Raw genomic sequence first — 13,466 nt, 5'->3', positions numbered from 1 at the left:
AAACTTCCTTTCTCTTCTAAAGCAAATGCTTCAGACTGCGAAACCGTCATGACTCGACATAAACATGGGCAAGCTGATCATGCTGCCATAGTAGACTTGTGGCTACATGTTATCAATCATTTTGTACTATTGAAGAGCAGAGTAAAATTGACAGAAACATCTCTGTGACTAAAAAACTGAGGTTATTTTAATGGGCTTCAAAAAAAGTATGAGCAAGAGATAAGAGATTAAAGTTTGATAGCGAAGATGATCCATACACTGAGAAGGGAAGATTTATTCCCTACCAACTGTGGGGCAGCCTACAGACAGTGCACGGGTGCTAGTGAATGAGGGAATGAGGGAAACCAGCAGTCTTCCCAAGCTCATCCCATGTTTAGCAGGTTCTTCCTGCTATCACTGGCAGCAGGTTTGAACTCCTCTCCGTAAGCAGCTTCTTGGTCCGTGGATTGCAATTAACTCAAGTGTTCCAAGTCATTTCCAGAATGCTAGAGTGGATGAGGAAGTGAGGTGGTTTGATGAAGTAAATTACAAAAGCTAATAACAGGGCAAGGGCCAAATGACAGTCTGAGACTATCAAGATGTGATCCTTCAAGGAAGGCAAGAGTTTGAATGGGATGAAAACAAGGAGAGATGTGCTTGCCCACACATCCCTTCCAGAGGCTGAGACTGGAACAAGGGATCTGAGCCCTGCCTTCCCTTTGCTGCCAGCAAATTACCTGGGAAATCCATGTGCACAGGACCTAGTATGATGCCCTTCCCTGCCCAAGTCAGATATTGGTAGCTACCTGTGAGCAGATAGGATGCCTGTGTAACTAAACTGTTCCAGTACCCAACAGACAACAAGGCAAAGCAAATGAACCACAGTAGTGAACTGAAAAGACTACTGTGTGGAAAGGACATGTATTTTATGTCATCACAGTAACCAAAACACCCTTTGTGTCTGCTGAGTGTCTTCTCAAGGCAGTTATCTCCTTTAAAGAGATAGAGATGCTGTTTTTAAGAGACGCTCTGCAAACCTCCATTGTAAAATGAGAGGTAAGATCTCTCTTTTTCCACACTGAGGAAATTCCAACACTCAATTAACTTCACACTAGAGGGCTCCTTGGATCCTGAGAACCTCAAATTGTTTGCCTTCTTTTCCCCAGCTCTGCCCCCAAGACTCTAGAGTTGCATATTGCTTGCTCAGGTAGCAAAGAATACGCTGTTCCACTGCACACTTCTAAAATGAACATGAAAGGGACTTCACAATACTTAATTAAGTACATAACTGATTTCCTAACAAGCCATCTCAGTACACTGAACTTGGGAATTGTTGTGTTAAAAACAGAATATTATCATGTAAGAAAATCGTATCATAATCACAAAAGCCAAAGTGATTGAAATTAATATCAGAAATACCAAACCTCTGAGTCCTTGTACAAAGAAATGTCCATGTTAACTGTCTTTAACTACACTGCCCTTCTAGATTGCACTGATCTTTTTTGAGAAGTTCATAGATTCCCAGTTGCTTGACTCTCTCACCAGAGAGAGTGGTCTTCAGGTTTGATTTATCATGTACAGTATGTTACATCAATCACAACATTATTTGCTTTCAGCAATTCACTGAATTTGAGCCTATGTAAAATGTCACCAACATCTAATGCCATCTAAAGCCTAGCACTGCTCATGCCAACATATTTTAGAACTAAATAACGCATGAGCTGGAACAACTACTGCATTTTACTTGGAAAAATTATCTGGAAACCTTTCTGGTCTAAATTATGTTTAATTGCTTCAACCTCTCTTATTGCTCTGGGACACGTTCTCCTCTGAAGCACTGACCTAGCTAACACTGTTTCTTCTCCACCATAATCACATTGCAGTTCACAGAACTGCAGACAGCTATCAAGTTCTTTTTTTTTTTTCCAAGCTATAAATATTTCATTTCTATAATATTTCTCCTTACGTAACTGACATTTTATTCCCTGTTAACAGAACTGAAAATGTAAAGTGTCTTCCTGCCCTGTAATACTATAATATTGTTAACTACTTATTTTCTCTTCAAATGTGCTAAACACTTTTTAATTGGTGACAGAGGGAATGGTAATGCTGGACTTGTGCAAGCCTGTCTTGCATCTGCAGAACTACAGTTTCAGATCAAAGGCTCCCAACTTCTTGGAGCATACTGGTATGGCACAGCAGTGAAAATCTTCGTAACAGGCAGGGAGCTGCCTGAGGCCTGCCTCAGTTCAGCTCACCTTACCTTCCATGGCTAGAGAGCAGCAGCTGCCATTCACAGACATAGAGGTTATAAAATTAAGACACTGGTCCCTGATTTGCAGCAGAATGAAAGAAGGGCGAACACAGTGAGACTACAATGCAAATACAGAAATGATGTAATAAAATACAAACATAAATCCTATATTTTTGGGGAAGTAAATGTCAAATACTGTCACTAAAAACAACAGTGGATGGAGTGAAATTTTGCCCCTTGTGCCTACATACTCTACTTATGTGACTTTATTCAGGAAAAAAAAATGGTCGCAGTTAGGGTGTTGTGTTTGACATATGGCCCACAAAACCTGAACTGTACTAAAAAAAACTACGTACAAGACATCAGAGGCAGGTAACTGAGAAAAATGTAAACATTAATGCGCCATCCAACTTGTATGGATGTTCTTTCTGCATCTCCACTGGAAGCTTTTCAGAGCAGTAAAATTGAAAAAGGTTGGAAACAACGGCCATAGCAATTCAACTGCAAAGCAAAAGAGCTCTTTAGAGCGAATCATTTGAAATTAAGTTGTGTGTTACAGTTTATTCTTGCCAGTTCCAACAATGCAGTCAAAACACTTCCCACACTAAAAGCTGGACCCTTGTCGAGCCACCAACAAGAAATGGTGCCATATCAGCAAAGCAAACTGGGCATGCCATCACCCCTTCTCCAGCAGTAATACTCCTGCCAAACAAGAAACAGTGAATTATTCGCATAATATTGGAGAAAATAATTAAATATTATTTCATTCCATTCTAACACTATGTTTTATTTTTAGCAAACTGTTGTTTACTCTCCAGTATTTGTCCTTTGTCTTTTCCAGTATGCTCTTGAAATGGGTATGGAAATAAACTGCGTTCACAAATAGCAATGCTGTACTTCAGCATTCCTTGAAACCAAAGGCTTGTTTACACCTTGAATTAATTTGTAGTTAACATTTTATGCAGGCACTTTTATTTTACTGTATATCAGAAAGGAACTAATCAAGAAAAACTGCACATGCAAACAAACTTTAATGTAGGGTAACAAGGCTCAGTGCAAAATCTTCCACAGCAGTGATACCACAGAGCAAACAGAAGGTGGAGAACTGCAGAGCTCTGTTGTTTCGGGAGCAGAAGTTCATGGGCCATTCAGGTCTCTTGTTCCCATGGCCATTCTTTTTAATTCTCAAGCTAATGGTTATGGAATGGTTATTGGAAGAGGCAGCAGCAGCCTATACCATAGCTACAGGAACATGTCAGTAGAAGATGAAGCAAGCAGAAAAAAATATAATCTGCTAGTGTGCTTTCATATTAATGTCTCTGCTTCTCCCTCCCCAAAATCCACAGCATTCCATGTACTGAAAGGACGAGGTATCAATACCTAGTTAGATTAATTCATTGAAATCTAAGGTCATCACAAATTTTCCTTTTCTCTTTTGTACAAATGCATGTTCTGACATGCCATTTAAACTGGAATTGAGCTTAGCAGTAATATATGCTATTTAAGAACATCACAGATTTCTCAAAGTAGCTACAAAGCAAAATCTGTTTGGAATTGCTCAGTTTTATGCATGGAGGTTTCTGCATGAGTTGGCAGCTATATTTACATTTTCTATTTATACAGCAACTTACATCCATGTTTTACAAACATGAAGGAATAAACTTTGTAACTGCCTTGTGAAACACAACTCTATTTTGGAACTGACAAGACTCACACAAAGAAAGGGATAAATGCCTTGTCTAGGATCAAGTCAATTAATAGTTAGAATCTATACTTTCAGAGCTGGAGCCTAGCATCTGTGCCTTCTTTGCATGTAGAAGCAGTCACTTATCTTCAAATAGTCATAAGACTGGTCATGCCATTCAAGGTTTTGTACACATCCAAGTTATCCATGTAGCAGCAAAGTGAGCAAAGATTAAAAATAAACGAGTTCAGATCAAATTAAATGTAAACAGAAATGCTTTCGAGAAAGAAATGAACAAAAGACCTGAAACTATTTGACTCAGAAAAATAAGTTTTGCTTTTTCTTCTATGATACAGAGCACAGTGGTTCAAAACTCTTTTGAAACTCAAGTTTTGAAACAATGCTTTAAAATTAGACTTGGGGTATATCTGTTCTTACTGATGCTGTTTTCATCTACTGGACTTCACTGAAGGAAGGGGAAGACTTCAAGTGCCCTGTCCTCCAGCATGCAGCTGGAGTACTTGGCCACAACATGATTCTTCCACAGGGAGGGACTGGGATAAGTCCAGAAAGAGCCCTCTGCCCAAGGGGGATCACTAGGGCAATATAGTAAATACCTCTGCTCTCCCAGCACACCACTTAATCTTCTGCTAGGGAGAATAGCTTCCAACCCACAGACCAAGAAGTTTTATAACAACCTACTGGGCAAATTCTGATTGGGGGGGGGGGGGGGGGGGGGAAACAGTGAGGGTGGAAAGCAAGAAGCTGATCAATCTTGTGAAGGAAGGAGAGGGCTGGATGAAAAAAAAGGTACTGATGGAGCACGCTACAGATCCTACGTCCAGATCAGATATACTACAGCACAGCAGCACAGAGCACAGCAAGGAATGGGCTCCTCATTTTGAGGATCGTTCTGACAAGCAGATCCACAACTCTACATTACCTGTTTATTTTGTGTCATACCTGTTACCAAATGAAAATACGTATCAGTTCAGCTGCTGAGAGAATGCATCTTTGTTACAGTTAAGAACAATAATGCACTGCTGAGATTTAGCTTTTGTCTGCTAGCACTTTATTAGATCTTTGACTTCTCCCTGGATCTCACTGTGTGCCACTTGCTGTGAAACTCTAGCAAAAGCTCTGTATGACTGGTGTGTCTGGCATTTAATGCCCACTGCAACTAATCACGTAACCATGCAGCCACATAAGCATAATCACTCACGTATTCTCAAGAACTGTCCACAGGGTCTGCAGAACATTTAGCACTGGCCTGAAACCTCCAAGTGCTTTGCAGACAACTGTTTAGCAGCCAGGGCTGTAGGACTCAGGCTGGCATGGAAGATGCGCTTTGCCTAGAAACAGAAAGTCTCTGAAGCATGAGTGTTCAGATCAACATCCTGCAAATCAAACTTTGTGCAGGTTTAGTTTCTGATTCTATACAATGCCTTCAGATAAGACTTAATTTACTAATTTAATTTAAAATTTCTTGTAGTCCATATTAGTTAAAAACAAATCGAGTATTTCCATCATACTCACACTTTGCTAGTGGTAACAGCATACAGTCATCGTCTACACTAATTACAAGACCTTGCTGGGTTCCCTGTTTGTGTGATATTAAAGTCCTGCAAAATTTCATTGAGTCACTGACCTCTGGCAGCAGCAGTAACAGGAGTACTTTGCACTTGCTCAGCACCTTTCATCTTAGAGCACTCCTTATGGTCCTGTGACACAGAAGCAGGCATACGAATACACTTCAAAGCCAGATGAACTGTGGCACAATGAGGTTACGAAATCTGGCCCAAATCCCTCCAAATGCTTGTTCTGAAAGTCCAGACAACAACACTTACCCCAAAAATGAGCTTCATAAAGTATTAATCAAAATGTTTAACCCCCTACCAGTTTGCAAATGGCATGGACAGAAGATAAACTCACTAATTCTTTTTGATACATTATTCATGACTTGTTCAGCTTTTCTGGCAACTTTTTTTTTTTTTTTTTTTTTTTTTTTTTTGAGGAAAAACAAAGAGAAATGCATTTAAATACAAGAAAAAAAGGTTTGTTTTTTGAAGAATTATTAGGAAAAAATAAATATATATTAGAATCCAAAATCTCTATCACTTCCTTTATAGTTCACCTGCCTGATCCCAGCTACTGAACTGTGCTCAGTTCCCTGCAGGACACAAACTCTCCTGTGATTTCAGGAGAAATTGGCAGTTGGACTCTGCTTGCCTGAGTTCAGTTTCCAAGTAGCTGCATGCCACTGAACACTATGTCTGCATGCCTAATAGTAGTGTCTGAAAATAAAATTACCTAGCCAACATCAGTTGAAACTAAAGATTCAGAGCCCAGCTGCATTGTAGTGTAAAAGGACAAAGCACCCCAGTTCCAGTAGATAACTAGAAAAAATAAGGGACCACTACAGATAGGTCACTGAGGGTCCAGATACTGCAAAATATTGCCATCTGCCTGATCCCTCCCATGAGCAGCAGACAGTCACCAGCTGTACTTGCAAACTGTATTTCATCCTGCTGAAGGCTAACAGTGCACTTCTGAGGAAGCCATTTAAATAAACTACACCTCACCTCAACCCCTTGGTAATAGTTCTAATACAATACATAAACTACAAATTAGCCCATCATGGTATACATGAGCAGCTCTGAAAGTGTGTTACATAGAAAACCGACGAGGAAAGCAACAGATTTCTGAATGCACAGGGTTACAGCAGTGCTATTTGCTGGGTGAGTTGTTTGAGGCTGTGCTCTACTTCCCCGCATGGGAGCAGTTGATCTATTTCCTTCCAAGTACACTTTACAACATTTTCCATAGAAGTCAGGAATTGTAGTGCAAATCCTGATCTAAAGCACCCGGTAATAGTGAATCCGGGGATAAGGTTCTAAGCGTGAAACGCTCTTGCCGGCAGAACGAAGGCACTAATCTCTCTTCTGCTGGTGCCAAGCTCTTTGGATAAATGCTCTGTCCTGTGCATTTGTGGGTGTACATAAGGATAAGTAAATAAACACATACCTGCACATGCATGCATAAGCACAAACACACTGTTTCTGCAGAAAAGGGAAAACGGTTATTTTCCTGAAGGCCTTTCTCTCAGAAGAAAATTTCCTAAAAGATATGTGAATAAATTGTAAGAGAAATGGGTTGCAGAAGGTAATGGAAATGGATCAGAAATGGTTTACTTCACCAATCTGCTGGCAATCTACCCTGTCATACATTAGGATTACTTTTTTTAGTACAAAAAGATACCAGGTATTTGTCTAAGAAGGTTTCACGAGGTGAACAGACGAGGTCAGATGACCAAACTGGAATAGCTCTGTAATACAGCCTTGGCATGAAGTGCTGCTGGACGAGGGTTCCAGGGTCACCAGGAGACTCCTCTCTGGCTACAGTGGTGCTGAGCAAACTGCAGGAGATGAGCCTGCCAGCTTTCATGAGCATTGCTCCAGCGCTTTTTACTTCCTACCAACTAAACAAAATTGTCAAAGAAAACATATGGTACAGGACAAGGATGGCAGCCACAAAATACATTCTGCAAGTACTCCGTATACCTTAAAGTTGCAAGAAATCCAGAGACAGCAACATTAACAACTATCTGGCAGCTTCCTACTGATGTTGGCTGTTGAACAAAACTAATCTACACCTAGAAAAGTCCTTCCAGTAATAAAAGACTGACTGTGTTTTGCACTCTTCAGACCCAGGCTAATATTGTTAGGTTTTGTTACAAAGGCTGTAATTTGAATACTTCTTCCAAATACCCTTCCTGCTTGACAAAGCAATGTATGAACACAACATACCAAAAAAGTTTCTGACTTAAGGTATTTTTAAACACCTATCCTCCCTGCTCACGCAATGTACATTCTCTGCCTCATTTTTTGCAGTCATCTCTTACTTCTGATCTCTAGTTCTCCTGTTTCTTTTACAGTACTGTCCAGAGGGGTTCACTTTACTTCGTGATAATTTGACTGCCGTTATCATTCCTAGAAATCTTTTTTATCCAAAGCATACATTCACTGAGGGACATACCGGAGCCCTTTCAGAGCTATCAGTTGGCACATCCATTCATGTGGCTTCCTTTCAGGCCTTTCATTAAGATTATTACAGTTTTGGAGAGCAGAAAGGTGACTGGCTCAGAAAGCCAATGTATTTTCAGCAACACAAGTCCTAATATCCTATGGGTGTTAAAAATAATGCATGTAATACAAGTAAAACTTCAATGGAATTCAATGCAATTACTGTCCTTTTGACAATAAGAGGATTTCTTCTGACCTAGAGTGGCTTGGTCCCTGCCTCAGTTTCCTGATTTCCACGTAGGTAAGCTCTCACTAGGCCGGTACAAAATGCCTCTTTACAGATCCCACTACTGATCACAGGTTTTCTTCAGCATTCTTGCTACTTGCTAGATTTTTCCCTCTTTAATTAAACACCTATCCAGTCACTCAAAAATAGGTACCCTAACACCCCCAGAAGGCCAGTCTCAACCTATGCCATGGCTATCAAACAAAATCCACTTTCTGAGATGTTTCTGCATGCTGTTGTAAAAGATAGATAAGCTAGATAAGTATCATCCGCATATTAACATCCCTGCTGTGTAACTCATTCCAGATCACACAGAAGAGCCCTCACTTATACAATTGAGGTCTTTTGTTTGCTATTTTTTCATATTCTAGTTCAGAGCATACCGAAGATAAAATGTTCCTAACAGATTGATGTGGGTTTTGAATGAAGCTGACCTTGTATGAATTAACTGAACACATGCACCTGTCACATTGCTGAACGAACTATTTTCAATTTAACTTCTGTTGTATGTATTTATGTGGCATAATTATTAGCATTTAAGTCACCATTTCCCTTGCTGCTTCTACCTTTTCTTTTTTTCCCTAAGCATGATTTGCGAAAGACTGATTCAGTAGGAAGGTACTCAGTTGTTAGACAAGGATGGAACTGCAATTTTTTCACATCACAGCTTATTTAGATTTAAAGGACTAGGAAGCAAAATGAGATTAAGATAAGCATGATAAACACATGATAACTGTTTTTTCCTACTGTAATACGTGTCCTTTGGCTTTCCTCTTCATAAACAGGTGAAAGTACACATTAGTTTTCTGGTATCTTTGCTTATGGAGTATGGGAGCAGGTGCCTACTCCAGTGACAAACCAAGAGCTCCTGAGTGATCTGGAAAACTGAGTTATCTGGAGCAAGGCGAAAAGCTGTACAGAATGCAATACTTATTGTGGTTGCCCAGTTTAACATCATGAGCTTACAGCGTTCTAGTTAAAAGGTGGTGTGAGCCCCTGTATCACAGCCGGACACACGGCTGGGGCCTCACCTGTCATAAACACCAAACGGAGAGACCACAGAGCTCTCTGCAGCATGATGCTATGACAGATGAGCATCCTTAATGAAGAGCAAAAGAGCAGAAGACAAGTACGAAAGGTTGTAAGCCGGGATCAGGACATCCAGGGATTTCCCACAGCACTCGGGTATCTGAGCAGGGCTGAGGTGCACGTACCCGCTAGCTGTCTCTAAGCAGGGCCGCGGCCAGCAGCACGGTATCACCGGCCCGCAGCCCCGCGGCCACCCCCGGGCCGGCCGCCGCACGCCCTCCCTTCGGGACGGCCCCGCGGGGGGACCGCGCCGCTGCGGCAGCGCCGGGCGGTGACGGGGGAAAGAAGCGCAGAGCCCCGCGAACGCATTATGTAATGTCACGTTATATAATCCCGAAATGCACGGGGGAATTAAAAAGTCCTTCCCCGTCAGCCTGAGGTCGGGGCAGCCCCGGTGCTCCCGGGCTGGCGGCAGAAGACGGCGGGGCCCGGCCCGGCTGCGCTTTGCGTCGCGTCCCTGCCCGCTGCGGCCCTGGGGGAGAGCGGGCGGCGGCGCCTTACCTGCTCCCCGAAGTCGATGGCGATGTTGGTGATGCCCAGAGGGACCAGGAAGCGGATGAGGGGCCAGTAGTTAGTGAGCGCTGGAAATTTCACCATAGTCCCAGCTGCGCGGTGGCCCCAAGCACATCTGCCGCCGCGGGAGACCGCGAGGGAGGACGCCGGGACGAAGGATGAAAGGGCAGAGGAGGAGGAGGGCGCTGCGTGTCCGCGTGCGGGAGGACGGGAGCGGCGAGGCGGACGCGGACCCCCGGCCGCCGGGGACGTAGCTCGCTGCTCGGCGCGGCGCGGCCCTGCCGGGTGCTGGCTGGCGGCGGGCGCTGTGCTGCCGCCTCAGCAGGAGACCCGGGAGATCAAGTCCATCACCGCTGCCCTCCTCCCACACAACAATGATCCGCCGCCGCCGCCGCTGCCGCCGCCGGAAAAAAAAAGAGGAGGGACGCGGCCGCCAGCCTCTTCTGCGGGCAGCGCTGCCATCCTCGGGGCGCGGGGGCAAGGGGAAGGGCGCGGAGCGGGCCCCCCCTCGCCCCGCCTGACGCTCGCCGGCGGCAGGGCGACGGCCGCGGCGCCGCGGAGGAAAACACCGCCCTGCCCTCCCCTCCCCACCGCCGCCGCCGCCGTCGCCGCGGGGCCGGCGCAGGCCGCGGGGCCGCGGTGCGGGGCCGAACGCCTCCGGGGGCCCGGGCCGAGGCGGCGGGGCGAGGCGGGCGGACGTGCGTTGGGGCCCGGCCGCTCGGCGCCGCTCTCAGCGCCGGGCGCCCGAAACACGTGGGTTTGACACACGCACCGCACACGGTCTGCCTGGCGGCGGCGGAGGGAGAAAGAGCGGCACCGAGCGGCTCCTCCTGACGCCGGAGCGCCGGCGCGGTACCCCCGGCCGGACGGGCTGCCTCAGCCGGGGCTTCTGGCCCCGGCACCTGTCAGCCGGCAGGGCGCGGATAGGACCCGCGGGCGCTGTGCCCGCTCTAAGCCGCCCGGGGCCACCTTGAGGCGGTGGGCGTCGGCGTGGCAGCTGGCGCGCCTTGGGTCGGGTGCGGGGCCGGTTTCCGTTGTCTTTCAGTTCCCGCAAGCAGAAGGCCCCAGCGAGAGCACCGCAGTACTGTGTGGGAGCCTGACTTCGCTCGGCGTTTCCTTAGCTTCCTAGCTGCGAGTGCCGGGCAGCCCCAGCTCCCTGCAGGGCCTGCTGCAGTCTCATGATGCCTTGTGTGTTTGATGCCAGCCTTCCTAATGCAACTGGGTGCAAACAGAACTGTGGGGGTGAAGGGCTGCTGGCTGCTTCATGCCCTGTGCAGGGATGGAATCAGAATCATTAAGGTTGGAAAAGACCTCTAAGACCATCTAGTCCAACCATTAACCTGCCACCACCATGCCTGCTCAACCACGTCCACCTGTGCCACATCTCTGCATTTCTTGAACACCTCCCTGAGTAGCCTATTCCAGCAATTTGTCACTCCTGAGAATAATTTTTTTCTAATACCCAACCTGAACCAACCCTGGTGCAACTTGAAGCCATTTCCTCTCATTCTACTGCTGTTACGTGGGAGAAGAGGCCAACCCCTACCTCACCACAACCTTTCAGTGACTTGTAGAGAACAATAACCTGATTCTCCTGATTCTCCTCTAGACTCAACAATCCCAGCTCCTTCATCTGCTCCCGTTAAGAATTGTGCTTCAGATCATCCACTGGTTTCATTGCTCTTCACTGGCTGTGCCCCAGGGCCTTGATGTCTTTCTTGTAGTGAGGGGCCCAAAACTGAACACAGTACTTGAGTATCAAGTAATTCTTTGCCACCTGCACACACTGCTGGCTGATGTTCACCTGGCTGTTAGCTAACATCCTCAGATCCTTTTACTCTGTGGTACTCATGCAGCAAGAGAAAAGCTGAGTGGGTTCTGTAGCTAGTCCTCAACCAAGGAGAAATCTAGTCCATGGCTTTTCATTTGATATAAAGTGCATTATCTCCCTTATTTGTATAAAGGGAGAATGGATGCCAGTATACTCTGTTTTTTTCAAAGTCTCTGCCTGAGTTCTGGACAAAAGGAATGTGTTTGAGGCCCAGCCCTGGTCCTTGTAGACAGAGAGCACACATGGCTTTCTGACCCACAGCACTGAAAAACTGAGAGGCTCTTTCAGTTCAGCGGATAGGAGGAAAGACACAAAGCCCTGCTAAGAATTTTACGGAAGTTTCTCAGCATTTTGAAACTCACAGAGGGATTTGCGGTCTCATTACAATTGAGTTTTCCGGTGGCATTTAGCTCAATTATGTCACCTTTCACATCTCAAGAAGACAATGTTCAAAAAGAGGGGCTGGCAAAGAGCTCAGGAAGGCCGAGGTCATGCAATGACTGATGTCTGTGTCTGATCCTCAGAGGAGCAAAGCACGGCAGAGGAGTGGTGGGCAGATGACCTAGCCAAAAGCTTATATGAAACATTCACATTAGAAAGATCCTTTCCATGTGTTTTGGAGAGTCAACGGGAGCTCAGAAGGTCTGAGCAGGCAGATGTGAGGCCATGGGGTAGAGTGACAGCTGACATGGCAAAGCCAGCCTGCTGCTAGAGGTTTTGTCCCTCCCATGGTTGGAGCTGTCTCACCTCATAGCCTTCATGCCGGCACAGGGCACGGCCTTCCTTGTGGCACACAGGATTCAACTCAAAATGCTTATGATCCTTGTGAGGATGCAAACACGCCTGTGGATCAATTAACATGCCACAGGCATGGTATCATAGGAATGAGGCTGTTTAGCAGTGAAGCAGGAGAGGACAATAAACTGAGAGATTGTGTATGTGTTCTTGTACTAACAGCACCATTACATTCGATAAGAAGGTCTCCTTCTTTGTCCTCTGGTGAGTGTATGGCCTGTATGGCCTGTTCCTGAAGCATAAACAAGAGAAGCATAAAATCATTAAAGCATAAATCATGCTCAGTGCACCAGTGTTACCTGTAACTGCACCCATGTGAATGTTTTGTGATCATTTTTCAAGGTTGTGGGGGAAAGTACAAACTCGTCTGTTTTCCAAAGAAAGTAAACTGTAAGCTCTGCTCTAGGTAGGTACCATCTAACCTCTGCTCTAAGTAGATACTATCTAACCACCTCCAGTTCTTGCGGGAGACCATAAGGCTTTGAATCAGTGGCTGGTCCATAGGACCACTTTGAACCAAAGGCATGATGGGAAACATTGAGTCCAACCAACTTGAGTGAAGTTAGGCTGAAGGAGAAACTCCAAGGTGGAGGTAAGGTTTCTAGTGCTAGCTGCCTTTCTTCACTTGCTCATGTCAGCTGAACTGAACTGCCTGCCAGGTTAGACACAGCCTGTGTTTATGCTTATGTGCCAGGCTACAGATGACCCGGATAGTAGGGCCCTTTCTTTGAAGGAAGTCTCATGGCTTTTGAAGACAAGATTAGATGTATCAAAGCATTAAATCAATATTTGATTCTCTCTCCTGAGATTGCATTTGTTTTTAGATGACTGTATTGCCAGTAATGTATTCCTATCAGGAATGTCAGGAATACAATTCCTATTTCTGATAGGACTAGGTTTTACTGTGAGGTCGTATTCCTCATTGTCATAGGTCTGAGAAAAACTTAAAACTGAAACTGCATTATAACATTGTTCAGAACTCACTACTTTTACATATTTTCTAGTTAAAGTTA

The 13,466-nt window shown here is 45.1% G+C and overlaps 2 protein-coding genes across 7 annotated transcripts in view; one reads left to right on the top strand and one right to left on the bottom strand.

The window, feature by feature from the left end:
- The window catches only part of ANKH (ANKH inorganic pyrophosphate transport regulator), a 118,919-nt gene that overhangs the window by 87,561 nt on the left and 17,892 nt on the right, over positions 1 to 13,466 (bottom strand). Inside the window, exon 1 of one of the 2 annotated variants that reach the window (XM_052704053.1) lies at positions 9,816 to 10,054. The exons of the other annotated variant lie outside the window; for it this stretch is intronic. Within the exon in view, the coding sequence (XP_052560013.1) occupies positions 9,816 to 9,911 (96 nt within the window). The 5' untranslated portion in view covers positions 9,912 to 10,054. Of the gene's footprint in view, positions 1 to 9,815; positions 10,055 to 13,466 lie in introns of those variants that run through there. 2 annotated transcript variants of the gene reach the window in all.
- The window catches only part of FBXL7 (F-box and leucine rich repeat protein 7), a 310,991-nt gene continuing 308,297 nt past the window's right edge, over positions 10,773 to 13,466 (top strand). For 3 of the 5 annotated variants that reach the window (XM_052704047.1, XM_052704044.1, XM_052704045.1), the window contains exon 1: positions 10,778 to 13,045. The gene's annotated coding sequence lies outside the window, so the exon portion shown is untranslated. Of the gene's footprint in view, positions 13,046 to 13,466 lie in introns of all 5 variants that reach the window. The other 2 variants (XM_052704048.1, XM_052704046.1) reach the window with 2 other exon arrangements.

The sequence above is a fragment of the Tympanuchus pallidicinctus genome, unplaced genomic scaffold (genome assembly GCF_026119805.1).
Source record: "Tympanuchus pallidicinctus isolate F22 unplaced genomic scaffold, pur_lepc_1.0 scaffold5, whole genome shotgun sequence".
NCBI classification, from domain to species: Eukaryota; Metazoa; Chordata; class Aves; order Galliformes; family Phasianidae; genus Tympanuchus; species Tympanuchus pallidicinctus.
This window is presented reverse-complemented; position numbering and strand designations above follow the sequence as displayed.